Consider the following 27,935-nt stretch of genomic DNA (forward strand, 5'->3'; position numbering starts at 1 on the left):
TAAATAAAATCTTCATATTTATTGAGAACGGAGAATTAGCATTGTAACGTAGACAAAAACATGTACTTTGTGGCAGTTAAATGTAATCATACTGTCTTGCATGCATCTTGATTGTAACATCACAAAAAAAATTAATGTCGAATTTACCCATGACATGTTTATAATAAACTACCATTTAGGAAGAGATCCTGATATGTGTAGCTGGAAAATACATGCTCAAATTGCACAGCACAGCTTGAGTTCTTTCCTGTACACTGGTGACAACTGCAAGGGGAACATAAGGTTTGTCCATCACTACAAGTAGTATGAACATCACTTCTGTTCTGCACACGATAGACAATAGATAGTTGATGGTAATGGGGATTTAATAGCTGTTGCACTTGTTTTGTTAGCATGTGTCAGGGTTAACTACAGATGTACTCTCAAGAGTGCCATCATCAAAGGTGACCAACAGGAAGCTAGATACAGTTTGCAAGAGCACACACAAACTAATCCATGTATACCAGCGAAAAATGTGACCATACACAAAACTCGAACCTTCCTTACTGAACTGCAGTTTGGTTTCACTTAAAAAACTGATTCTGAGTGGAACCTGCACATAATGTTTTGAGACTACCCCTAAAAGAGTTGTTCTTGGAATGTGCAAGAATTAGCAAACGCTAGCTACAAAACAGACAGGTGAAAAATAGATTTGCATGTCTACACTACAATGTGACTTTTCCTTAATATTATCATTATCATTAACCATGGAACAATTACCAAGATTTGACTGTACAGGTACATAACTTTGAATATATATACAATATTTTCTGTAATTACAAGTATTTAAAACAGCCACATGCTAATTCTTAATCGGTATTATTAGTGAAGTTCCTAATGTGGGCATGTCTCGTTTCTCCATACATTGTATGGATCATTTACCCTTATCACATATCCAAATCAACACTCAATCTCCCTGTTACTGTACGAAGAACTCCAATGCATTAATACCTTTCTCTGAACTAAGGCCACGCCTGATCAATTTGTTGGTTGATTTAAAAAAAACAATGCTGGTTGGTCAAAATAAAAACTGACATAGTAACAAAGGAACAGAGAATCTAGTCAAATCCAAGTTTTCCTCCTAGCCCTCTTTTATCATGTGTCCTCTTGCAATATCTTTGTCCGAGTACGAAGGGAATAAAATGTTACTGCCTAATGCAGGCACTTGCAGCACTGCTAGGTACAGTCTAACAACATGTGGAGCTGTTCTTGCAAGAAGATTTGAGATAAGAAGAAGAAGAAGAAGATTTGCTGTTTAAAAGGCTATGCCCCTGAGGCATTGCCAAAAAGAAGAAAAGCAGTCACTGTTCTGTAAACACAGTGAGAATCTAAACTTGATCAGGTTGTAATTTCACAAAATGAAGTCTGCAATACTGTTGTGTACATTTTTGTGTGGACCCTGAAAGTATATCCATCCTTTTCTTTTGCATAATCTAAGTGTCATACATGAATTTTGGAAATAATTCATAAGTCTGTGTTTTTCTTACTTCTTACCTGATATTGGCACACTGTAAGTATGATCTGCTATGGAATTTTCCCCAGATTTTCTTTCTGACCCCAATACATTTAATCTACTCTAGTACAGCGAGATAAGAAAACGTGACTGAAAATGTCTCTGAAATGTTCTATTGTCCATTGTTACATCATTTCCCAAAGTTTCCAAAAGCAGCAAATGCTTTGTCTTGTCTCTGTTGCATCGGGTTTGGTACTGCTCCCATTCCTCCTCCCATCATGCCCTGCTGCATTCCCATGGTTCCTTGCATCCCCATTCCCTGCTGCATCCCTGGCTGCATACCCATGGTGCCTTGCATGCCCATCCCCATTCCTGGCTGCATTCCCATGTTGCCTTGCATCCCCATTCCCGGCTGCATACCCATCGTTCCTTGCATGCCCATTGGCTGCATCATGGGGTTCATCATCTGAGGGTTGGTGCCCAGCTGCATGTTGCCCATCCCCGACGTGATGGGACCCATGCTGGTGGGCATGGCGGCCATGTTGGCGGGCATACCTCCCATGGGGCTGGTTGGGCTCATCATTTGTTGTGGGGACGTCATGCCTGCTGGCATTCCTGTGGAAGCAAAGCAAACAAACTGGTCACTACATGAGGAGAATAAGGCATCCAGAGATGGAAGACTTCAACATTTCCGTACAGGTCAGAACACACACACAACGACCTCACACAGACACTAACAAACACGCACACATACAAAATTGCTCATACACAAACACGTACAGAGTCACCATCCTACAAGTCTCCAGTTACACCATTTTTTGCCAACCCGGCCAGTACAAACTTACACATGAAAGGAATAGATACTGTAAAATAACCCACATTGATACATGCACATAGGTAGGAGGCTTCCTTACCACCCATAGGACTCTGTCCAGCCAGCTGGTTCATACTGGGTTGTGCCGGTCTCTCCGGCTGCCGTCCTGGGCTCAGGTTGTCCAGGTTAATGTTGACGTTAGTGTTGGCCCACAGTCGAGCGACTGGCTTCTGGGAACAAACCAAATAGTTGTAAGTCCGACTGAGAGAGAGGCTTATTACTCATGGTAAATTGCAAACTTTCAGAGAAAGTTGAATCTAAAATACTTGTATTGTACACTTGAATAAGTATCTTTTAACCATGCAAACACCACAACCTTAAACTTGACCTGTCCATCAACCTTGTGACCACCTTAATTTTTTTAACAACCTGTTATTGTTCTTCCAGACTGCAGATTTTGCTCTGATTGTTTGTCTCTGTCTGTTATCTGCTCCCAGGGTTTTGTCCCTGTATATCATTTTACTTTACCTTGATTCACTGTTTAACTTCCTGTTGTTACGATTTGATATATGGATGAGCATACATTACCATATATGATATTGATTTATTTGCATCATGAATTACTTACAATTTCTACTTTCATGAAGGTATGTTTATTTTGTTGACCCTCATTATGATAATTCGTTGTAGTGTGATGTTATCTTATCAGGGAATCACTGAAAACGGCCAGCGTGAGGACATGTACATTTTTGCATATCCCAGCAAAACAAATCAACTGAAACTGAAAAGAGTGGAGGAAACAAACAGCACTACCTGTGGAGTGCCTGCCTCAGAGGCAGAAGCAGGGGGAGTAGAACTAGAAGGCTGGGGAGTGATAGATGGGAACTGGGGCTGACTCGGCTGCAGGACGGGCTGGGGCTGAAGGGGCGCGGCCCCCATTGGCTGCATCATCTACGGAAAAGTAAACAACAAACAAAAGGGAAACTATAGCTAAAAACAACTTTTAAAAGAAAGAAAGGCAAGGGAGTTGATGCTGTATGCAAACTTCATGTAGTGTGCTGTAAAGAAAAAAAAAGATACTGACAAGAAAAAAAAACCTGAAAAACAATGACACAGAAATTTTGAAAACAAAAGAAAACACAAGGCATGAGAAGTTGGGTTGATGAGAAGATAGTGGGATAAACAAAGAGAACAGATGGAAAGACATCTGAGTGAAGACTGATATGATATGCAAGATTTAAATGAGGGTGTTTTGAATCAAATTGGGGAGGTGATTCACTGGATTCCATGGCCAACATGGGTGCAAGTAGGAAATTTACCCAAAGATAGGGAACACTGGGACAGCACTTAATTAGGGATAGAAACCTCCACCATTAGGAGGTAGTGCAGTTGTTCTAAGTTGCTTGTGATTATACATTTAGGGGTTAGCATTTGCAACAGTAATGCAAAACTCTTTACTCTTAGAGATTTGGCAAGGTCCAGAGTGTGCGCAGGATAAACCTTCCACTGAACACCAGGTTCCAGAGAAGAGTTGCTTGTTGACAGTGTTAATGTTAGTGTTGAAGAGTACAGCTCTATCTTGTATTAGTGGTTGTGTGACAGGGACCAGGCGGTGTGTTTAGTTTGGTGTTTATCACATACCAGTTTAACCCAAAGATTGCTTCTTATGCTGGCCCTTGTCCTATTGAAAATGTTTGGTCCTTACATCCAGCATTATTTCCGGCATCAAATATTTCACTCAGAGAATGTAACAGGGCTTGAACTTCCAAAAGCTTGTACAAACCCTGTTTAAACGTGGTACACTGTGACTCAGAGCTAATAAGAACTCCTTCCTATTTTTTAGCCACATATTCAAATGCCAATCATTTCTCTATTATTATTAATAGGTGCCAGAATATTCTACGTAGAAGCAATCAAAGGATCAAACCTTTTGAGTTAGTATAGGATGAATACAAGGTTAAAGTGTAGTAAGTCTTAATTAGTGGTTAATTACAGATTATCATTAGAGTATACAGTAACATTAGGTTGACAAATATATTGAACATAGTTTAGTTATGCACAAAACACTACTTTTCTGCAATACAGCAGAAAAATAGGGTTGTGTACTAACTTAACATAAGAAAATATGTTCAGATATAGGCAACCCTTTTTTTCTTATTAGTTCATATTTTATGGATTAGTATGTAGGAAATTAAGAAGACAGCACATCAAAGTCACACATAGTTTTGTGCTCTAACATATCAGTATTTAAATCTGCAGTACAAACTATCACACAACACATAATACTATAAAAAATAATTGCACGACAAAGTTCTTTGTACTGTACAGAACAAAGATATAGATAAGTACAGTAGCTGATGTTTTTGTGATTCTTGATGATGATTCTTGAAAAAGATAAAGTCAAAACCGGTAGAATACCATCGTCTCTGAGCTGTCATTCTCCCAAGCTATGAATGATGTTTTTGTGATTGTTTGTCCCCTTCCTAAGCGCAATACTGACACCTGGAGACCTAGCAAACTAGAACAAGTCGGTATTGCCCTTACTCCAGAGGAAGGTGACAGATGTTCACTGATGAAACCTCAACAATTTGTCATTCTGATGAAGACTTAAGAATGAAAGGTCGAAACCGGTAAATCGTGTGTGTCAGCCGTCTGATGTCTTATCGACTACCTCAACAATTTGTTGTGTAAGAATTCCCTGACTTTGATTGTCAAAAATTTATAGTTGGCTGGCACAGATGACTGGTAGGTAAACTTGTCAACCAACTCCAAAACACAGCCTCCACAGCAGGCTCTCTGGGCCTTTTTTTGGCTCATAATACACTTTTGCCCAGAGAGCCTACTATGGAGGCTACTACCAACCACAGCAGACCTTGCCCATGACTAACTCCCAGCCATGGACTATAGAAGGTCCGGAGGTCATAGTCTGCTAATTGTGACAAGGGCTTTACCAACCTGACAAAGAAATTCAGACAACAAGCCCTAGTGGTTGGAGTCTTGCTTACCTGCATGGGTTGTGGTGCGATCATGGCCCCCAGCAGTGCCTGGTTACTCACGTTGGCAGACGCCATGTTGGTGGACGTGGTGGTGGAGAATTCTGTGGACTGGAATGCCGAGTAGGACTGCTCTGGAGGACTGACGTATAAAAACAGAATCAGACATTAAATCGGGTATCAATTTTTCAACACTATTCTGAGAGAGCAACATGACACCTGTCTCAATGGTAGCAATACTAGTAAGTAATAACCGCAAGCTTCTTAAAATACAACAGTTATAGATGGCAGACTTCACCCCCTTACTTTGTGACCCCCCGTGTCCAATATAACAAGCAGCACACCATACTATTAGATGAGGAGCTATGGTACACAAGTTTTGTAATGCACCTACGACCTATCACTTCTACAGCACATATGGTAGGCTTTTATAACAATAAAAGCTTTTCATTGCAGGACACCCAACAGATAAAAACCTTCCTACCTGTTTGGAACTGCTTGGAATGCACCAAAATCACTGCCCTGAGATGCTGGAAAACAGCAAACATTACAGAAAAATAAGTAGTGACATAGCATATGGTAAGGGTCAATGGTTGTGATGTGTACATTTACAGTTAAACACAGACAGCTAATTATTCATAACACAGAATTGGGTGTGAACTGGTAACATAACTAAGGTTTGTCCTCATGTTCTAGCCTGTCACCTGCATAATGTTGTTAAACATGATTTAGAGGATGGTTCAAGAACCCAAGTTCAGTTAAACAATGGATTAGGGATGCCAGTGCTCTTCAACCAACAAAAACAATTTCATCTTTGTAGTTTTATTATTGGCTTCTAAAGTTCTATTTCTGCCTTTGTTACTAGTATACTGTGTTGATGAGTACTTCAAAAATCTCACTTCAGGTGATATAAGTTTTGCCCTGTTTGTGAAAGAGCTGATCATTTTGTGGACTCATCAGCTGATTTGGACTGATCCTCCCATCCCATGTTATTTACATGGCTTGTAGACAAGTTTGTTAAGAGCCACAATGATACAAACACAATTTGACAGGTACAAGTACAGTGCACAAGTACCAGGGCTGTCTCCAGGACCCATCCCCTTGTTGAGACGAAAAAAATTCAACCTGTCCATTCAAAATTCTGAAATTTATGACATGAAATTGATGAAAATGTATTTTCGTAAGTTTGAAGTCATGGATCAAACAACAAAAGTTGAACAACATGGGCTCCCAAATGATGAATGGAACAGGAAAATAATGCAAAGCTGGTGACAGCCATGACCAATAACACAGGTCTATTTGCGTACAGAATAAGGACACATATTGGGACACATACAAACAAGAAATCTGCAAAATACACATAAAGGCTGCCAAAAGACAATACATGAAGACCATGACACGAGTGTGCACGACATGACAACACCACCACAGTTAGTAGCAGCACCACCACAGTTAGTAGTACGGTGGTACCTACACAGTGTGGGAAAACTGGTGGAGGTGAATGCAGTGTACTGGCTTGAGGCCGGGGCACTGAGATCTAACAACGTCTGTGACTGTGAGCCTAGAGCTGGGCGAGACAGTCAAGTAAAGACTTCAAATTAGGCATTGTCACAATTTGTTTGTGTTTGATCATTTTTCGTTATTGAACCACACAGATCCTGCTGCAAATAAACAAAATACTGGAAAAAAAAAGTTTGAATAGCTTGACAGTAACATTTTTAATGCTTCATAAGCGCCATGCTATTCCCGTTTTAGCTTGGTATCCACACCTAGTATCATAGCTGCCTATTTTCTTTCGTCGTCTTTGCCAATATTTGGGAAGAAGACAAAAGAGCTTTTGCAGATGTAATAGGCTTGGTTACCGGGATATACAAATTAACTCTGCTCCCATTTACTGGATGTACATTTATTTCTACTGTTTTGTTTGGAATGGGACATCAAGACAAATACATGAGCTGATTCTTTCCATAAACACAATAGAGGGAAAATATGTTTCATGTTAAGATAGTGTTTTCTTACCTTGAGAGACGGTCCTCCCACGGGGGTCGAACCCGTCCGTTGCGGGAGCGGAGTTGAAGTCTGCGAAGTTTGCAAACCCTGACGAGGAGCCAGCAGGACTGGTCGGCTGCATGACGGGCGGGGCAGTGTCAACTAGAAGGTCAAGGTCGTTGGTAGGCTTCGCTGCAACGGGGTTGGCTTCCTTTGTCTCCTGTTAGGGTGGAGTGTGAAGAGTTAGGGTGGAGTGTGAAGAGTTAACAGTTGAAGTCTCAAATAAGACCTACCCCTGCAGTTTTAAAAAAAGCCACTAGTGGGCCCAAACCTATATACCAAGCGCCAAATAGCAATTTCTCAGGCAACTGGATATGATTTTGGTATCACTGACAAAAGATAACGGATGTTATCTGAAACATCTGTTTCCAAAGTCATATCCAGTTGTTGCAATTGCTCTTTGGTGTGTGGTATAGGTTTGGGCCCACTGCTATTTGGTATATCTTATTACCTGGATGTCCAACCTTTATGGACAAACCTATACCACTTCTTCACGACTCCAAGGGCTATCTACCATTTAAAAAAATCATAACCATAGCATGTCCAAAACTCAACCTTCTGCTGATGTACCTTAGACAGCTGCAAGGAGGTGCATAATCCAACCTGTCCTTTGCTTTGCTGATACCCATGTACATACCAAATATCATACTGTGTCATATACATATATATCCAGTAATGTTGTACACAAACACACCTAACTACGTCTACAGACAGCACCATAAACATGTCCTAGATAAAGGCCATTTTTTACGTCACTTTCTTACATCTGAGAACCGAAAAATTCACAGGCATGCCCTTACCTCTGTCCTTCCTGCAGTCTTCCCATACGAGGCTGCAGCCCCTAGGTCAATCTTGCCTCTCGAGGTCCTCTTGGTCACGCGCTCTTTTCTCGTTGTCATCGTTGTTTCGTGGGACTCGTACGTCTCTTCGTCTTTGAACGAGTTACTCCCCCTGTCCTCGCTGTCGCTGTAGGCTTCCTCTGCGTCCTCGTCACCACCGCCCCCGCTTCCGCCATTGCTACGGTTACCAGAGAGGTACAGGTAAACAAAAGAGTACATCATCTGTACACAGAGACCTGTACTCAGATCTGTACTCAGGCCACAGCATCTTAATCTTTTACTTTAGTTCTCAGATCTTTGCAGTAAAATAAAAAATAAAAAACAGCGAGAGCGAGATAAAACTAAAAAGATCCTATGATAGACCCGAATGCTACAAAAGGAGTCAAAGTCAATACACAAGGCTGGTCAAATATTTTTTTTTCAATCTAACAAGGATAGCAGTAAATTAGATAATCAAGAAATTATGCTGCTGTACCTAAAGCTAGATCTAGAGCTACACTAGTTTTTAATATAGCCTTACTCAAGATGATCGTACTACTGAAAACAACAGTAAGATAAATGAAGCAGAACAGACCAAAAAACAGTCTTTTGTAGTGCCTAATTGCAAGCAAAGCTGTTGCCTTGTACCAAAAGGAGATGTACAATCAGTTAATCGCCTGACTTTGTAATGTCATTCTTGAATAAGGCTGTCATGAAGTACAAACATGAAAATGACCAGACAAAATGAAGAGCAGAAGAAAGCCACCTATAACATAGCAATAGTACACCAGGAAGGTACATGCATATATACATATCACACCCAGCATGGTCAGTATCAGGTGGTTGGAAAGATAGCAGTGTAAGCACATCAACACTGAGCTTCAAATGTATGCATGTCTAATGGCAGTCTTTGAAATATGTCGTGCTAGGGCTCACTTGAGCTAAAAATTTGTATCTGTCCTATTGGTTTGCCGAATCAAATTCAAAAGCGCAAGGAATCAAGGTGATTCTGTTAAGTTATTTTGTGTATTTTGAGGGGATAATTTTTTTGTCACTTCATTTGGGTTTTGTGGCTGTTTTGTGGAAATGTTTTACAAGGTACTGATGAAAATATCAGTAAATCCAATTTTTGTCCATAATTTTTGGGAAGGTAATTTCTGTCCATCTCTAAAAATCAACAGAGTCCAGGACTCATGCTGTTTCTGGAAAGGCAGGCAAACAGACACAGTGCATGTGCAGCACATGTATTGTCTAAAATCATCTAAAATTCAAAATATTAGTCATTGAGAAGCCTTGTAAGAGATGATAACAGCCCTTTGAAAAGAAAGAGTTTTGTTAAAGGCAGAATTCCATGTTTACATTAACACATGCACCAGAGAGATAAAACTATAGGGCAGTGCTTATGGAGACCATCAGGACAAAAACAAGCCACCCCCACTAACACTAACAGTAACAGTAACAGCAAAGAGAGCAGATCCAAGCCGTGTTTAGTACTAGGCAAGGGTGTCTACAGATGTGCTCACTCTTTTTGCCATTTCTTTCCTTTTCTGTTCGTGGGTTCATCTGCGTACCCTTCATCCTCGTCTGACTCTCCTATGCTGTGGGGGGAGAGCGGAAACCACATCTCACTCCAATGTTGGGGCTACTGTAAATTCTCTTACTTTTGCAGTGGTTATATTCCTCGGGTAGAGGACGGTACAGGGTTTCCCGGTGTTTAAAATTGTAGTAATTTCTGTAGTTCTGTTGTAGTACATTGGAAATGCATACTCAGTGTTGCGATGTCGAGGTTATAACGGAAACCACTGCAAAAGTGTTAAGATTTACAGTAACTAGCCAGCACTCTAGACTAGTTTGGGAATGTGTGCGACACCAAAACAGTTGACTTTTCTCCCAAATATAGGAGCATACACGAACAAGTACAATATAAATTTAGCATAGTCTAGAGCGCTGTTGTCAGGTTATTCTATACTTTTATGTGGACCTACTAAAAACATGCCGTAATTTCATGTTTTCTGGGTCTGAGTCTCCTTTTCTTATCTTTTAAAGCTTTTTTTAGTAATGGTAGTCTAGTCAATGTAAGTATTTCCTATCACCCCGTTTGGGCATGTACATGTATCAGTATATGTATGACACGCTTAAAGAGACAAAAACACTGTCTTCTTATCCCAGGGTCACATTTCTAAACTGGGGGCAACCAGATTGTTTGCAGGAATGAAAAATAAATGTGTATATAAAGAAATATGTACAAGTCATGCTTGTGATTATGTTTTGTGTGTTTTGTTATCTTTTATCCCAGTTTGCCATTGTGACCCTGCCATTAGTATGGAATAAAAGAAGAAATCATGAGTATTTCTTTCCATGCTGAAAAAGTTCTGCATCTGAGAAATATCTGACACAGTGCATGTATGTAGTATTCGGCATTGTAAAATGTAACCAAAGCATTAGTAATAAAGACCTCCACCCCAGAGGTGTCGCAAAAAAATTGATAAACTTTTACACTAGAGAGGTGCACATACCTTCCTGCTGGTGAGTCTTCAAAGATGCGGGCTGGAAGGCTGAACTTGGGCCGTGTTTTGTTCTGTCTTTCAATCTCGTCGTCGTACTCCTTCATGGCACTCATGTTACGTGGCTCGGGGTCGTACCTGTCACCTGGGGGAGGTAATAAAGCTTACAGGTGAGCACTGCTGACAACATTCAATGGTATCTTAGGCAGGGATCGAAATACTTTTTTTTTGCTACATGCAAAATTGCAAGTTGGCAAAAATTTTACATGCAATTTGAAAAATTTACATGCAAAATACAACTAGGCGGCGATGGCGACGAGTATCGCTAGCTTGAATCGGTGAATTTTGATTACATCTAGCAAAGCTACCGGAGAAAGTTACTGGCAAAAACAAGAAAGGATAATGACACACGTCCATATGTTTTTTTGTCTAAGAGTAGGGGGTTTAAACTGTAATTCCTCAGTATTTTTCCAATAGGCCAGGTATTTTCAACATGCAAGATTGCAACTTCAGAATAATTTTACATGCAAATCTCAAAAATTATGTGCAAATTGCAAGTTAAGTATGTGTATTTCGAACCCTGTTAGGCCATGCAAATTCAGTTCTTTGGCCATCAGACTTTTTGGGGAAAATCATTAGAATAGTAGGAAAAAATAAATATCTAAAAAATGATTCTGTGGGAACGCATTCATACAATTTTCTTGATATTTTCAGATTGATCGTGATACCGTTAAAATGCTTCCATCCCTGAGGTGTTGCCAAAAAGAAACAGGTATCCTGTACTAAATGAGCCGCAAAGTCAATATTGTTGTCTGATTAAAATTCAATGGTGAATTTCAACTGCAATGCATACTATATTACTTATTTATTAGTTAAATGAAAGACAAGGGCTTTACAGTTGGTACAAAATATTGATATTTTAAGGTTGATATCAAGTATGGATTATGAGTTTTTTTCTTAAGTTAAATAGAAAACAAATTTCCAAACATGTGGTCTTTATGTATCCCCATTTACTCACGTACATTTGCAAATTGGTGTAGCCTTTGGACAAAGAAATTTTCCAATGATTGTTTCTTTTAGCCTCCAGTATATAAAGGATAAGTTTGTCTTTATCCTGAAATTTGATGATAACATCACTTTCTGTAATTGTTGGTAGAATTCCACAATTATCAAAACGTTTCGCATCCGTACAATAGTACTCCAAATGTCTGGATTCAGTCCTCCAAATATTTATTCTGATCATGATGTTTGCCTGTCTAGTCTGCGAGTACTTTGGCACTGATCGCTTCTGCCCTGGGCACCATACCAGATCACTGCCAGACCATGACTGAGAAGAGCCAAAAAACACCAAAACTACTGCAGAAGACTGCATATCTCTCATTGCACTGAATACTCTACTCCCTTCTGTAATCACGAAATATTGGCAGGGCTTTGAGTACAAATTCATGTAGACCTGATGGTGAACAATTGTGTTTCCAAGTCAAGGTACCGTGAAAGGTGCAAGGCATGTGTCCTCTCCGACCAGACATGTGCCAATAATGGCAGGACAAGCCACGTAGTCATTGAACCGGATATGGCCGTCTCAGAAAAACAGGTTTTACAGACACACTTATAATATAACAGACAAACCTTATGGCTAAAGCAATGTACACATGTGGTGCCTAACTACACTTAACTACAACCAAGACACATGCTTAGCTTAATATCATTACTTCTTTTGAATCATTGTTCAACAGACCATCACTAATGCTTCTTGTTAACACATGTTCACAGTATAAACACAGTTGGAAGTGAAATGAACTCACCTAGAAGCACAGGACAGTACCCTTGCCTATGTCTACCTATGTTCATCATGATTTCTCAGGACTAGGTGTGGACTGAGCTAGCTTTCCTCACACCGGGACTTGAGGACGTACAAAGCCCAGGACAGTGCACAAGGGTGGGATTGTTTGTGTAGGACAGGCAGAGGTGACAGGGGTGCATGCAGCTATGCAGGTCTTACCGTGTGATGTTACCACACAACAATGCACAAGGCTTTACCCCGACCCTGGCTACAGCAGGTAAATTATTCCGGTACATCCTACCGGATGTGTCATATTCGAAATCTTAATAAATCATTACCCTGTCAATAATTCTGCAAAACTCATCTTTTACCAGATCTTCAATGAACTGTACTGTACAAAGGCACAATACTCCAATATAAAGAAATAGTAGTACTTCAATTAGTCGGTCAAACGGGACTGTTTACACAGTTTACAGACCAGACACTTTGGACAAAAAACATATCTGAACTACTACAGAAGACAGCATGGTCACTAAGTGCTTTCTACAATACCTGTCTGACTGAACTACTTCAAGTGACAGGGTCGAAAGTTACTATAAATTTTCCTACATCAAAAACAAGTAATTACAATGCCACACATGAGGGAGCCTGGTGGAACTAAACTCACGTGGATTAGCCGAGGTGAAAAACCTTCATATTGTCCCTCCAACTTTAATATCTTTAAATGAATCCCTGTTTGGGCCACTTAAAAATGAATACACGTACCATGTACTTCCTACAACTTTAGTATAAGCAGCATCATATCTTGTTATGATAATAAAAATGCATCCAGTACTACTTCTACAGTTTACATCAATGAGCATCTTGTGTTAAAACCAGTGTTCTAGCCAGCCTCAATTTTTTCCCGTCCCCTGGATTTTGAATTTGGAAATCCTGACGAGCACAGGTGCAACAATCCTAGGGGGGGTCCGGGAGCATGTTCCCCCTGGAACATTTTAAACTCTAGACCCTCTGAAATGCTATTTCCTGCATTTGGAGGGCAAATTTTGCTTGCATCTCTTTTAATCTGTTTACAATTTTTGTCCATCACAGAGGATGGAATAGGCAAAATTTATGTCTGTCCCCAGCAGCAAAATACCGTAAGGACAGTAGGACGGACACTGGCTAGAACGCTGGTTAAAACTAAAACTTGCTTGTGTGAAAACAGCGGGACAGCGTATAAAAAGAACCAGGTCCTACCATCAGGGCTCCTTTCTGTGAGAAAGAGTGGAGAGAGAGGAGCAAAAATCAGGCAGATTACAAGTGTTATATCAGTGCACAAACAAAATCAGTGGGAACATAGCAGCAATCCAACACACCCAAGGATAATGTGCATTAGGAAACACCCGTTAGTGTTAGCATGGTAGTGTGCATAGCTTGGAATCCATCCTATTCTGACTTTGATTTGCTCTTCTGATGCATGGAGGCTTCAAGTCTTTCTCAGAAACAGAAGAATGGGATTAAACGTACGAGTGTCTGTTCAAAGTCTGTCACCATGCCAAAGACAGTTAGACCTGGAGCAAGTCAAAACTCTCACCTCTACATTTCATCAGTCTTTTTTTATTCATTCATCTTGTAGGGTTGAATATTCAAAGTTTCAAATGAGAATTATTTCTCCATCAAATGTAAAAGAACAAATCAGAGGAGAGAAGTGGAGCTATATGTAATATAGGATGGATACCATGCTGACTGATTGAGCATCGACAGCAAGTTAGGATGCAATTGGACAATAACACAAGAAAAGATGAGGAAAACCATAATGAGTAATAAAAAATAAAACAGAATCCATGGTAAAGAAACTTGAGTGCTCTTGATTTTCTGAGAGCGATTCCAGATTTATGTCTGTATTGTACTTACAGGTATGTTTTTAAATACTTAAAAGTATAACTCGATGTTAACAAGACTGCTGTACCATGTCTGCATATACCATTTGCTATCACAAGACTATCACTGAAATGCAGTTCAGCATACAAAATTATGTAAGACTAAAAAAAATGCTCTACACATTTACCAGGGCTCGAAATTCATTTTTGGGATTAGGTGCACTGGTGAACCCAGATTAAAAGATTGGGTGCACCAAAAAATTTTTGGGTGCACCACTTACATTGAAGTAATAACCTAATAGCAAAACCTTGTTACAAGCTATCAAATTCTTAAACAAGTACCATGACAGACATTTTTGTTATCTTTCTAACATTAGTAAGAATATGATATATACTAGTATACTTTGATATCTTTACACACATAAACCTACGAAAATATTTGGGTGCACCCTGTGCACCCACATAAAATATTTGGGTGCACAGCTCCAATTTTGGGTGTACCTGGGTGCACATGCACCCAGTATTTCGAGCCCTGTTTACTCTACGTATACAAGCCTGCTTTAAACGATTAAAGTTTGTTTTCATTAGCGAGGAACAGAAAAGGAATCATTCTTATCTAAAAATCATCAACCACTTAATATATCATCAGAAAATGTATCATTTACTTTGTCCTATGATTCAAAGCATGGAAAAATTATGCATCTTTCTTCAATATGTTTTTCAGCCCTGCTTTACTATCTAGTGAGTTACTGGCAAATCTCACAATCAATTCTAAAATCCAAGAGCTATAATTCAACAATACATTTAATATCCTATGATAATCATTCACAGTGAGTGTGAACTTTTTAAAAGGATTTTAAGGGTTTCTATGAAAGATGACTAGGACTCAGAGGGATGTATGGGTAGGATGGTATGAAAGGGAGAGATAATATATCAGGGCTCGAAATACTTTTTTCTGCATGCCTGCACTGGTGCAGGTAACATTGAAAATTACCTGCACCAGACAAATTTTACGTGCACCACTCTGACTTTAGGAAGTATGGATCACACTAAAATTGTTCAGGAACCATTGAAATTTTTTTCTTTTATACTTTATAGGTGGAAACAGCCAATGCAGCTAAGAACAGTCCACATACACCTACATCATAGGACATTTATGTACAAAACCCGGTTCATAGAACAGTGCAGGTTAGGTGCAGGTAGACACCAGAAATACCTTCGCAGCTCCAATTTTACCTGCACTAGTCTGCATATGCAGGTGGTATTTCGAGCCCTGCATATGCAAACACAAGTATACAGTATTTCTGTCCCTTTCATATGGGTTTGTTGTAAACTTCTCCCCGCTTCCTAAAACAGGTATCTTGCTAAATTGCAATGCATTTGCGTTTGAAGCCCAGATGAAACAAAATGCCCATGCACCGAATGTCACATTCTAAGTTTTGATACAAGTCACTTGGAAAGATACATGTGTTCTTTTTGATACAAGATAAATTGCAGTGTTACCACAAACGTACAATGATTAATTATTCATAAAAAGAGATTTGCGGTGACCAAAGTATTTTCGCTGCTTTTAGCCCATTTGCGCCATTTTGCCAACTGTGACTGTGTGCTTTTTTTCTTTATTTATCAAAACAAATTTGCAATATTTTAAACAATGAATTGATGCCGGTTTGTGACACTTAACGTGAATGCCTTTAGCAACTTGGCATAGACCAGGACTTCACCTGTAAGTGTAACCAATACAACCTGTAATAGGCTGGATGAGCAGGGAGAAGTTTAAAAACAAACATTATCTAATAAACATCTAAATACCCTTAGGAAATAGAAACTTACTGTATCTGCTGCTGCCGCCTCCTTCAAATGCATCGCTGGACATGCCGATGTATTTGTCCTTCGTCTTCTTGGCTTTTTTCCTTTCAGTGCGGAGTCTTTCGTCGTCTTGGATGAAGTCAATCAAATCTTTGGTTTTCTGACGAACTGTAGAATGTATGAGAGAGGTTAATGTAAATAAAGTCTTTATAATATTTTCTCCCTATTGTGAATTTATCTCTCGAATTTGGACTTAATCAACGATACTGTAAATTCATGTGTTTTGCAGAGATTTAATTTCACTATACAAAGGTAGAACACCTAGGCCTTTCAGCGATGTTTCATGTTTGCTGTCAAAACAGTTCTGTAGTACAGTCAGTAGTACAGTACATGGCAAATATTCACTGTCATGATTTTGTGGTAAAGAGGTCGCCACAAAAATAAACCACTGCAAACATTCTAAGATTTACAGTAGCAACACAATGGAAGACAGAATGCATGTTCACGGTGTTGTAAGTTCACGTCAACCTCAGCAAATGTGAGCAAAAACTCAGCAAACTGAGCAAAAATGCAGCAGCACCATCTTGCTGCAGTGCAAAGTAGAACGAGTCAGTATTGCCTTTAGAAAGATGACAGTCAGTCATTGAAAATGAAATGTTGTCTTAGCCAAAAACACTTGGTTATCTGTGCTGCTATATTTTGGACAGAACCAACCGTTTATTCCCTGGTCTCTGCCCAGCTCATCCTTGAAGGTGTAGTCTTCCAGCTGGCGCAGGTCATAGATGTGTTCTCTCGCGCTGGTGACCACTCGCTCAGAACCGTTCCTCACCAAGTATGACAGCAGCAGTAGGGACTGGAAGATAAAAATAAAAAACTTGCTAAAGGCCCAATATGCAACACTTCAGCCCAGAAATTCAAAATATTCTCGAGAATAAAACCTTCAGATGAAGGACATTTGCTTTTCAGCATAATTGCAACATTATTTCATATTTCAAGTGTTCATGAACTGTATTTGTAAAGCAAGCTGAACAAGATCTGCGCAATTCTTTTGCGATAATATCGCTCACTATGTGAAGAAATGGTATGAAAATCCACTTTCTATATTGTTCTAATGTTACATAATGGACCTTTACTTTAGGCAAAAAACAACGTTTTGGGGCAAACATGCAGTGGACGGGGAAGATGCATCTCAGAAAGCTGTGAAATTCTAATTTTAACAGTTTGTAAAACTGGCATACAAAGGAGCAAATTTCTAGTTTCTAGTCACATATTACGAAAGGTTTGTGCTAGTGCTACTGATACAAAATGTCACAAAATTTCATTTTTTGCATGAAAGGGATGGAAGGTTTTTTTTGTCCCTCGTATAGTGAAATTGTATCTTAGAACAGCAAGATAATTGCTAGTGGAAAAAGCTCTTCTAGCAAGTTGGCTCCAGTCTTGTTTTTATGTCCAGTTGGACTTATGGACTCTGGTCTACAAATAAATCAAATATAAACATCTGGTACAGATTAACTCCTCAAACTTTGAAAGCCTAAAGAATGACAGAATTGGCAAAACATCAAACTTTATTTTCACTGTCCCAGTTTCTCACATATAGCAATAGTTGAACCAAGCCTACATTAATGTTGTATTCAAGTTGGTAATAAGAATCTTATTACCTGTTAAGATACAGGTAATTGTATACTCAATACAAACGTTTATGTACCTTGGTTGATTTTTAACAGTCAAACATTATCAAAGAGATTTTTTTCCAGTGACTGATAAAAAAAAAATATAGTGGATGCTATTGGATACATATCACTCACTCACTCACTCACTCACATATAACTGTTAAAAACATTTATTCAAATTCGAATTGCTTGAGTAACTTTTTATGGTAGATCATAGATGTTAGTTTTACACATACATCTACATGGTCATGATCTATATGTATGAATACTATCCCTACCTTGTAAGGTCTCCTCCAGTTTTTCTTAGGTTCTGTTAACATCCTCTTCCACAGCATGCCCATGACTTCAGGGAAGTGTTCGTATGTGAAGGTGTACTTGGCGATCTCGGCCATCAGCGACCCGTGGGGGCCCCACTCGTCGTCATTAGTCGCTTCTCGGACCTTCGCTTCCACCTCGGAGTAGTTCATCACCACATTGGTGCTGGAGATGAAGGGAAGAAATGTTACACTTGGGTTTTGTAAACACTCCTATTACTTAAGACTTTACCACATGGATGTAAGATTTTTGCAAGTTTTGGCTTGTCCATGTATATTTCTTCGTGTGTGTCTGCAGTGCAACTTCTGCATGTTTTTGCCAGAGAGCATCTAAATTTTAATATGTTTTTAATTGGTTTGACTGACAGCCAACTTGCTATGGTTGCCCAACTAGCTAGCCAGCCTTGCAGTAAGTAAGCCAGGAAAGAGATCATTGACCAGGAAAAACTGGCACAAACTTCTTGTTTCTGATAAGTGTGGTGGGTTCTTTTATGAGGCTCTCCTCATACACAGGACCTAATTCTTGGAACATAATTTTGAAGTCTGAGGGGTGCTCAAGGTGTAGCTCTCCTCAAACACCTCCATTCCAGGTCCCTAACTATAATTGTAAAAAGGCAGGTACTCATTTTCACATGAGTGAAGAAAGTAAATTTGTGTAAACTGCCGTTCCCAAGGGCACAACATCAGAGTATATCAGGGGACAGGACCTGGGTTCGAGTCCCCTGATGAGGACCTCTGGGCTCTACTGTTACACTACGCAAGGCAAGTTTAGAGAGCATTCTTTATAGTAAAGCTACACAAATAAGATATCATACTTTACCCTGACAAAATTTTGCCACTTTTGACAGATACTGTATAAGGAGGTTCCTTTACTTAAGATTTTCTATACATTATAATAATAAACTAAAACAGTGGTCTACTCAAGAATGGTTCATGCATGATTCCACCAGATATCTCCCATAAAATCATACATGCTCTCATGATGAAATTATGAACTCCCTAAATACCATTTCTATTCCCGTTATCATTTTTGGGGGAGGGGTGGGCGAAAGAAAACCGGTTGTCAAATGAGTTTACTGAGGGCAAATTCAAGAGAAATTGGACGTTGCTCAGTAGGAGTTTTCGAGCCCAAATCGCCTTTATACAAATTAAGAACGACTGGATCAAAATATACCGAAAGAAGTTAGAAATGTTGAGAACCACCGACGCGGAAGTCAACACATATCTTCGTGTATATGATCACGTAGCTTCCGGCGAACCCACCCCCTTGAACAAACGTCAGGGAAAAGACAAGAAAATCCACTTACACTTTGTCCGTGATCTCTCGAATCTTCCACATCTTGATAGATGGGATACTTTGTGGCTGGTTTAGAATCTCAGAAAGGTCAAATGTGGGTAGATTCCTGTGGATTTAGTTGGATTGCAGACGTGTCACCAGAAAATGGCCGATGTCTAGGTAAAATGGCGGAAGAAATTGTGACGTCACGGCACAAAGGTCAACGTACCCCGGAAGTGACTTGGTCCTCGTGGCGGGAACTGGTATAAGGGTCTAAAAGCATCCCTGCCAAAATATGGAGTGTAAACTGTTAACTGCACGATTAATGAGCCCCATTGGGCAGATAACTATCGCGTCATGTACGAGGGGAGTTCACAAGGTGGACCTGCAGGAGCCTAAGGACTTTTCACCAGACGGCAGGTAACGTTAACGGCTTCAGATTTTCATGGGAAACGCCCCCTTACTATGGACTAATGCTTAATATGGAGTATAAATGGCAGTAATACTGTACTAAAACACACACACACATACATGTTTTCACACACACACACACACACACACACACACACACACTAACACCTTCTCTCTCTCTCTCTCTCTCTCTGTCTCTCAAAGTCTCATACACACACACAGGCATGCACACACACACCAATATAACTTATTATAAGGCTTCTTTAATAGCATACAACCACACACACGCACACAGATGCACACACACACACATATACAGACATAATTACTGTAATAAGTCAAGTCAATGCCAAGTCCAATCTTCAACAGATGATTCAACAGGATCACATGATATTGTTTTGGATTTATTGAGTATGATTGATTCTAGGACATGAAATTAGTATCATTTTTTAATTTGTCCTTACATTCTTTCTCCACAGACATAAGGTAGACTTTGTTGATGGTGCAACAGAAGAGCAGGTTAACAAGTGTGAGCCACTGGCAAAGTGTGTGGACTGGATCAAGGTAACTTTTATTGATGTTTGTTTTTGTAGCCTGGCAGTCTATTACAGTTAGCCTGGATACCAGACCCCAACCCTATCTATAACTATATCTAATAGATTGTTTATCAGGGTCTCAGGGAGGCCTGCTGTAAAATTTCCTTCACAGCATTTGGGCCCTAAAGCTGAATCTGCCCTGGAAACAGTCTGCCATCCAGGCTATAGTGAGACAATATGTATGACTGTGGTCTTTCTAAGGAACTTTAAAGTGATTGATGAGGTTTAATAACATTTTCCTTGAACTGCAAACATGCTTAATGTAGATAAAGTAATTCATTTTATTGATTTGTAAAGGGTGTTCCTAATTGTGCTGATATATAACATCATGAAACATAAGATGGCAATATTAGAAAAAAAGACATTGTGAACAAAGATGTGTGGGGAAAAATAATTTCATCAGGTTGTTAGAATATAGGAGAATTCTTTTACACAAGGGAGTACAACTTGATTGTGTAAAAGATGTGTCATTTGTACTCCTTCATCTCAGCTTTAACCTTTACCAATGACGTGGTCTATTTCCAGGCTTACTTCAAGGATGCCTCCAGTGTGCGAGGCCTGGACTTGCCGCCCCTCCACATCACCAAGTACAAGGAGGGCTCCTTCACAGCCGCCGTGCTGCACAACCTGGCCACCAAGGTGGACGTCGGGGAGACCGTCTCCTACGGCCAGCTGGCCGCCATGACGGGGAACGCGCGGGCCTCCCGGGCCGTGGGCGGGGCGATGCGAGCCAACCAGACCCCACTGCTGGTGCCGTGCCACAGGGTGGTGAACAGTAATGGCAGTGTGGGGAACTTCATGTCAGGGAGGGGGAACGTGCTGAAGGCGTGGCTGCTGGAACATGAGGCCAGGGAGGAAAGATGAATGTGATGAAAGAACTTTTGAATCTTTTAGTGGACCTTCCAGATTTCTACACATTTGATACTTGACCCATTGAGCTCAGTGGACAGTTTTAGAGCTCAGGAGAGAGTCCTGCTAAAGCCTGTCAAAGTGCCAAATGCTACCACCACAAGAAACCACAAATTCACTCCTAGTGAAGATAAGGAGAAACATTTTAAACAGCAGTGAAGTGTCTTGTGTTACTGCAGTTTAGACTAAATCTGATAGGTAGCGCTGTGACTCCATCAATGTAATTCTGCACTATAAACTGAATGTTTGTGCTACACGTGTGCATGTCCCAGATTTGATTTTGACACCTTCGTTGGCACCAAAACAGTTTTTTCCGTCTCATTTTCGTATGGTCTTGTGTTTGAAAAGATTTGGCATAAGGGCTTTCTAGCTGTTGGAACTACAGCGGCAGAATACTTGTAGTAAAATATGTATGTAAGAGTAGCCCAACTGTAGCCTCCATAGCGGTCTTCAAACAGCGCTGGTGGTTAATGTTGGAGGAAGCACGGATTCACGATTTTCAACAAATGGGCTGGGAAGATTGTGATTGCACCCAATAGATGTGAAGGAGGATAGCCTGACTGTTAAATAAATGCTGTTGGCTATGGTACAAACTTTTGTCACTAGGTGGCACCCTTTTCCTTATGGTCTCCTTTCTGTTTCTACTTGAATGACCTTGAACATAGATGTCTTTTTATTCGTACAATAAAAGCATTCAATGTATGGAAGAGTACCAAAGGTTACTCCAGACATCCGAGCTGTTGTTGAGATACCGCCTGCTTCACACTTCAGGAACTAGCATATAGCCCTGTACTGCACCTCTTCGAGGGACCATTTTTTTCTGCACAAATTACCTGTTCTGGTTGACTTTTTATAGATGGAGATCATCAGTGGATACATATTTTAACAATCTCAGTACAAATGTATTTCAATTATGGGATTTACATGGTTAAGGACCTGAAATTGAGAAGCTTCAACATCTACTTCTCTGTATTGTGTGACCCTAATAAAGGTGTCTGTGTCACTCTACCATAGGAACCCCTACCATACTATTTCATGTTAAGTTATAACATTTTAAACACTATTCCTAAAATAGAAATCATCAATGTTTAGATAGTACTTTTTACAGAACTTTATTGGCAAATCTATACCCGTAGGCTGATGTGCAAAATGTGTATTCTAAAGGATCTATCTGACATAATTGAGGGCTTGACTCTTTTGAGACAGAGGCTAATCAATATTCGGATTTTTTTATTGATAAGTGGGTTTTGTGATCATTAGTAAAAATGTGTTTTTGGAGGCCTTCCAGATGGCGAGAGGTCAGTGAGAATGCTTGAATTGAATTGTATTGAAAAGCTTGTTTCTTTCAGCATCATGATGATGGGCATTTACAAATGACATGCTTTTCATCTTCCACTGCATCCATTGTACAATAGATGTATTTGCACAGTCTCTCATGAACAGGTACATTTTTTGTAGCTTTCTATATCATCCATATATCCCTAGTTGGTGGGTACTAAATCTTATCTAACAAATATTAGACTGCTTGTCAAAATCATCATGGTATACATAACTTTTCATACCATATTCAGTTCTACCACGTTTGTAAAATTTATCATTATCTGTAGACGACTAATGAAGAAAGTTTTCAACAATGTACATTGTGCTTGTTGTCTCCCCGAAAGTTATCATGATTCCACATACAGGTAAGAATTACCGCTATGATCAAATGTTTCTTTTACATAGTGTAGCCAATTTTTCTTACTTACAACTGTTGATAGGTACATTTTGTTGACAGGGTGTCTATATTTACAAAGGGTGGGTAAAATAGTCTATAGGCTGCCTTAAGAAGTAACCAGTACTCAACTATACGTATCTATAACGGTAGGATGAGTTCTACTCCACAGAGTTCCATCATAGGTTTCTGGGCACAAGAGAATTTTTACAAAAACGAGTTTCAGTAATGTACAGATACATTGCACACAGCTTCGATAAGAGATTTCAAAAAAGAGATCACACCTTCCTGATTGGCTTCGACAAGTGATGAAAAGAAATAAAAAGAAAGTACAACAGTATACTGGCTTTGGAGAGTCTGTTGTCCACGTCTTTGCCTTTGGACGGTTACGAAAACGTGTCTAGAAGAACCACAACCTGTGGCTGTCTACCAAAATCCTGGTCTACAAAGCAGTCGTCATCACCACCCTTCTGTATGGATCGGAGGCTTGGGTTCTATACCGGAGACAAGTAAAGCTTCTGGAAAGATTCCATCAGCGAAGTCTTCGCTCCATCATGGATATCAACTGGCAGGACTTTATAACAAATAACGAGGTTCTGAAGCGAGCCAACATCTGCAGCATAGAGGCCATGCTCATGTCCAGACAGCTACGCTGGGCAGGTCACCTGGCTCGAATGGAGGACACTAGAATGCCAAAGGCCGTTTTCTACGGCGAACTCTGTTTAGGCAAGCGTGCCAGAGGCGCTCCTAGGAAACGGTATAAAGACCAGTTAAAACAACAACTCAGAGTGGCTGGCATCCCTGAAGCTGACTGGGAAAATAGAGCAGCTAGCAGAGCCAACTGGAGAACTTTGACAAGGCGGGGCGCAGATGCCCTTGAGACTAAGCGTCATGACCACGCTGAAGAGAGAAGGAGGAGGAGAAAGGAGGCAGCTGACCAGACCGTCTCCTCTGCCCAGTTCACCTGTCAGCAGTGCAGCAGAGTGTGCAGGTCAAAGATAGGACTGTTCAGCCACATGAGGGCCTGCAGACCATCCAGAACTTCCCACGAATCCTCGACGACGGGGAAAGAGCCATGATGATGACAACATTATACACAATTATCAACAATGGATGATTGGCTAAAGTTGGAAATGTTTTCCTACGATTTTCATCTTCAGTCATGACAACGCAAATATGAGCCTCATTCACAGCCAAGAAATATTAGTCAAACACTGAAAATGATTCGGATCCTAACACCTGCTTCGAGACTTTTTAGTTTACATTTAGATTACATGATGGCAGAAAATTCTCTTCTTTTTTCCTTTGTGATGAGACCAACATGACATGTGACATTTGAACCTGACTCGATGTCAATGGCAGTAGCAGTGATTTCTGTCCCTCCAAACTTTACTTTCAGTTCTATTCTTCGGCCTGTCCCTTTTGTGATATCTGGACTGCTAACTGTGATACTACTCCCTTCACGGATCACTCCTTCGTCGTCTACAAACTTTGGGTTGTCTGATCTGGTTGTGTAGAAGTGAAAAGTGACTTTTGTCTGGTCAGGCTCAATGGGGTGGAATGTAAATGTTTTACTTTTACCTAGGGGCAGCGCCTCGCCCACCCGTACGAGAATGGAAAAGATGTCTTCGCACAATGCTGTCCCGTCGCTTGTATAAAACTTCTTATCTGTAGGATGAATATTGTCCTGAAAGGCTGCGTACGCATCTACACCATACGTTCTTCCACTAATTCTCGTTTGGATGATGTTTGGGGTATTTCCAAACATAACCGCACCTTTTACAGTGGCCATTTCAGGTTCGGCTGGTACTAAGATACGGTACTTATTTTGAAACTTGTCTCTGATGGCCTTCTGTAGCACTGCAGACCCTGAGAACCCACCCACAAGGAAGAAATACTCTACATCGCGTAACATGGGATTGTGAAGCAGGTTACCAAGGTTGTCAACGATAGAACTGACCGTTGGACTGAACATTTCTGTTAGGATGCCACCATTAAGGCAAAGGTAGTCCTTGTTCACTGTTACCTCGCCATTTGGGTACCGCTGCTTAACTACTTCCTGGATGTTAGTACTACTGTTTTTCATACAGAAGTTTACAAAACTAGTTGGCAGTCTGACACGAGTGGGTCGATCTTGAACGGACCGCTCAGACCGCTTCTTCATCTCAAAATCCCAAATGAGTTCTAGCCAATCAGAAGGGTGTAATTTTTTAAAGCTATCAATGGGATGTAGCCCAAATATGTCTTTGAGCTTCACCTCTAACTCTTGATCCACCTTACTCCCACCCCACGCTCCCCCTGTAGCCCGGTAGATCTCGTGAATGGAGTCATCTGGCTGGATACGATGAGCGGTGATGTCTACAGTACCTCCTATAAGTCAAGAAGAAGAAAAAAACATAATTACATACTACTACTTCTACACAAGCGAGTCGGTATGCTGAAAGTTTTGCTAGGTAGAAGCTGTTTGACATTCATCATAGTTGTCAACCAAACCATTACCATATCATAATCAGGGTTTCTTACTCAAATATTTAAATACATCATAAAGTTTACTTCTCCGACTGAAATGCTTTTCTACAAGGTAGCTTAAATTAAGCTATTTGTTCCCTAATATCTGCCTTCGTGTTAAGTTTTTACATTTTCAATAGTAGTGGTATTCGTTAATACATGTGAATTATTGAACTTGCTGTATCCTCGTAATACATACACGCCTAATGTTCATTTAAGTACTAAGAGAATGGGCAGCGCATCTCAACCTTACCTCCACAGTCGACCACTAAGTAACTTGTTTCCTTTCTCGCAACGGCATCTCGCACAAGCGCCTCATCAGTTTCCTCTGCGAATTCGGCCAGCTTTCGCTCGCGACACCACAGAGACGCTGCCTCCGGTTCGAGGGCGATGATGAGTTGTTCAGGATTTGCTGGACTAATCAGCTTGGCCTAGAAGCAACCATCACACATGGTGCATCAAAACAATGTATGAATTAGTTCCTTTGTGGTTAAATACCATTTTGCAATCATGACACCTGTATTTGCTACATTTCATAGCTTTGGACATGGTAATGCCATACATGAAAGAGAGGAAAATATAGTTATTGTTTAAAGTTGACACAGCTATCCTAGTAGCACAAGCTGTTTGTAATCCTTGATTGAAGTTACTTGGTAGGCAGCATCCCTCATGAACTGACGAGCACTTGGCTGCCAGATGGCTGGAACGGTCAGGACCCACTGGATGTCGGCTGTTGTGAACTCCACATTCGTTCTGTCTTTCATGACTCCCAATGCCTTATCCTTCAGATAACGCAGAGCGTGTGCAAAGACGTCCATCGCACGCAGTTGTTTGCCGTTTCTTGCAGTTAAGGTGGTATCCCCTGTGATAGTCTGTAAATTATCATGATAAAGTAAAATTAAAAAATCACCCTAAGTATACATTTCATGGTGAAATAAGAATATAGGAAAATAATGCAAATACGTTATGGTCTAACGTTAAGTATTCTAAATGAAAAGTGAGTGTCACTAAATGTAATGCATTCATTTTTACCTGGTCATCGCCTTCCTTGAATAAGCTCATCTTGAACAGATCAAAGAAGTAGTACTTCGTGTCGCCTTTTTCTTCCAGCATGGCGTATTCCTCCTTTGCTTCGAAGCCGAAGCTACGGAACCTTTCTTTGGGATCCAGCAGTAGACATGTTGGCGTTTTCAGCGCCTGGTATCCTTTTTCGTTTCCCCAAGCCTTGTTCACCAGGATTCCCCTTTCACCTTCTTGATGGTTGAACGAAAACGCGAAACCACTGAATGTTGTTCCAAAGTCAATTGCTACTACAGCCATATACTGGCTGGATGAAGCAGCCATAACTTCGTTCGTCTCTGGAATTGTTCGTCACTAACAATTGTTTGCACTCCTTCACTTCAGACTAACAGTAGTCCGACGTCGACTGCCCAACGATGTTTTGATTAGGGGTGAAAAGTCCCGGCTACCTGTTATACATATGAACAATGGTATTTGCTCTTGTGATATTTTTGTCATGGTAACGTCGCTTGCTCTATTTGTTCACGGTATGTAAGGTATGTACTTAAGAGTTCAAGTCACACGTTAATCATACCCAATTTCAAAGCAAGTTTATGTCCTGTATCACGGACCATCCACTCCCCCCAACCCCAACCTCAGGTAAACGACTCAGCTATGCGCAATAATCTTCGCAAATCAAAATCATATGATTAAGTAGACAGGAACAGTCCATCAAGATACGTACGTAAACAACTCGAGGTTATTTCAACGTCTGGGAGTATCATCGGAAACCACCTTAAATCAAAATGAGGGCTGAAAATACCTAAGATTGTAATTAGTATCAAAACATTGTGTTGAATGCCTTTATCCAACCATTAAGTTTAGTTTTGCCAGTCTATGTTGCTGCAGCTGTTGTTTGTCCAGACCCTAGGGAGAAAAGAGAAACGCTTATGCATCATAACACCCACTCCGTAAGGATGAAATTAATATGGATGTCTATGATACATTGTTCACAAAGCGCAACATTTCGCTTAGCAAATAGAATAAAATCAAGTCATAAAACACCTCAAATCAAAATGAGGGATAAATAAATTTGTTGTCTCTGGAAACTAACGACGATCTGTTATCACGTTTTCTCTAGACTAAGCAGTAGCCAGGCTACCTAAAGATGTTTTTAATTTAGGGTGAAAAGTCCCGGCTACCTGTTATACATTATGAACAATGGTATTTGCTCTTCAGACACTCTGTCAAAGTGACTCGCCATTGTGGTATACGGTCACTGTACATGAAGTGTATGCTTAAAAGTTCAAGTATACCAAAGTTTATGTATTTTTTAATCCTAATTTGCACACGCACCCCCACTCACGCCAAAGCTGTCGAAAATATAACCTTCTTGATAACGTTACGTTAACTA

At 40.2% G+C, this 27,935-nt stretch overlaps 3 protein-coding genes across 11 annotated transcripts; 1 reads left to right on the forward strand and 2 right to left on the reverse strand.

Annotated features, from left to right (window-relative positions):
- LOC118414569 (clathrin interactor 1-like) lies at positions 1 to 19,605 on the reverse strand. Of its 9 annotated transcripts, XM_035818697.1 has the most exons (16): positions 19,416 to 19,605; positions 18,073 to 18,274; positions 16,839 to 16,977; positions 16,149 to 16,292; positions 13,693 to 13,707; positions 10,683 to 10,815; positions 9,690 to 9,764; positions 8,149 to 8,365; positions 7,319 to 7,508; positions 6,774 to 6,866; positions 5,784 to 5,829; positions 5,312 to 5,441; positions 3,120 to 3,257; positions 2,407 to 2,536; positions 1,901 to 2,107; positions 1 to 1,822 (listed from the first exon to the last, which is right to left on the reverse strand). In XM_035818697.1, exons 1-16 carry the CDS (start codon positions 19,445 to 19,447, stop codon positions 1,683 to 1,685), a joined length of 2,031 nt encoding a protein of 676 aa, XP_035674590.1. In that variant the 5' UTR covers positions 19,448 to 19,605; the 3' UTR covers positions 1 to 1,682. The 9 variants fall into 9 exon arrangements, with proteins under 9 accessions (XP_035674590.1, XP_035674587.1, XP_035674585.1 ...); XM_035818694.1 differs by having other exon boundaries at positions 1 to 2,107; positions 2,407 to 2,533; XM_035818692.1 differs by having other exon boundaries at positions 1 to 2,107.
- A 74-nt stretch (positions 19,606 to 19,679) lies between these two features.
- Positions 19,680 to 21,397, forward strand: LOC118413660 (methylated-DNA--protein-cysteine methyltransferase-like). Its single transcript, XM_035817187.1, has 3 exons — positions 19,680 to 19,804; positions 20,275 to 20,359; positions 20,917 to 21,397. Exons 1-3 carry the CDS (start codon positions 19,680 to 19,682, stop codon positions 21,253 to 21,255), a joined length of 549 nt encoding a protein of 182 aa, XP_035673080.1. The 3' UTR covers positions 21,256 to 21,397.
- A 2,887-nt stretch (positions 21,398 to 24,284) lies between these two features.
- On the reverse strand, positions 24,285 to 26,948 carry LOC118413662 (heat shock 70 kDa protein 12A-like). Its single transcript, XM_035817189.1, has 4 exons — positions 26,555 to 26,948; positions 26,173 to 26,394; positions 25,776 to 25,953; positions 24,285 to 25,384 (listed from the first exon to the last, which is right to left on the reverse strand). Exons 1-4 carry the CDS (start codon positions 26,864 to 26,866, stop codon positions 24,285 to 24,287), a joined length of 1,812 nt encoding a protein of 603 aa, XP_035673082.1. The 5' UTR covers positions 26,867 to 26,948.
- Between the last annotated feature and the right edge of the window lie 987 nt (positions 26,949 to 27,935).

Source organism: Branchiostoma floridae, chromosome 4 (genome assembly GCF_000003815.2).
Source record: "Branchiostoma floridae strain S238N-H82 chromosome 4, Bfl_VNyyK, whole genome shotgun sequence".
Taxonomy (NCBI): domain Eukaryota; kingdom Metazoa; phylum Chordata; class Leptocardii; order Amphioxiformes; family Branchiostomatidae; genus Branchiostoma; species Branchiostoma floridae.

Excerpts from the sequence above, each read along its gene's own strand:
- LOC118414569 (XM_035818692.1), bottom strand. The coding sequence starts at position 19,447 with ATGTGGAAGATTCGAGAGATCACGGACAAAGT. Across the intron at positions 2,537-3,119 it reads CTGAGGCAGGCACTCCACAG|AAGCCAGTCGCTCGACTGTG; the intron begins GTAGTGCTGTTT and ends GTTTGTTCCCAG. Across the intron at positions 2,108-2,406 it reads TGGACAGAGTCCTATGGGTG|GAATGCCAGCAGGCATGACG; the intron begins GTAAGGAAGCCT and ends TTGCTTCCACAG.
- LOC118413660 (XM_035817187.1), top strand. The coding sequence starts at position 19,680 with ATGGAGTGTAAACTGTTAACTGCACGATTAATGAGCCCCATTGGGCAG. Across the intron at positions 19,805-20,274 it reads GACTTTTCACCAGACGGCAG|ACATAAGGTAGACTTTGTTG; the intron begins GTAACGTTAACG and ends CTTTCTCCACAG. Across the intron at positions 20,360-20,916 it reads AGTGTGTGGACTGGATCAAG|GCTTACTTCAAGGATGCCTC; the intron begins GTAACTTTTATT and ends GTCTATTTCCAG.
- LOC118413662 (XM_035817189.1), bottom strand. The coding sequence starts at position 26,866 with ATGGCTGCTTCATCCAGCCAGTATATGGCTGTAGTAGCAATTGACTTT. Across the intron at positions 25,954-26,172 it reads TGAGGGATGCTGCCTACCAA|GCCAAGCTGATTAGTCCAGC; the intron begins GTAACTTCAATC and ends GGTTGCTTCTAG. Across the intron at positions 25,385-25,775 it reads CTTAGTGGTCGACTGTGGAG|GAGGTACTGTAGACATCACC; the intron begins GTAAGGTTGAGA and ends CTTGACTTATAG.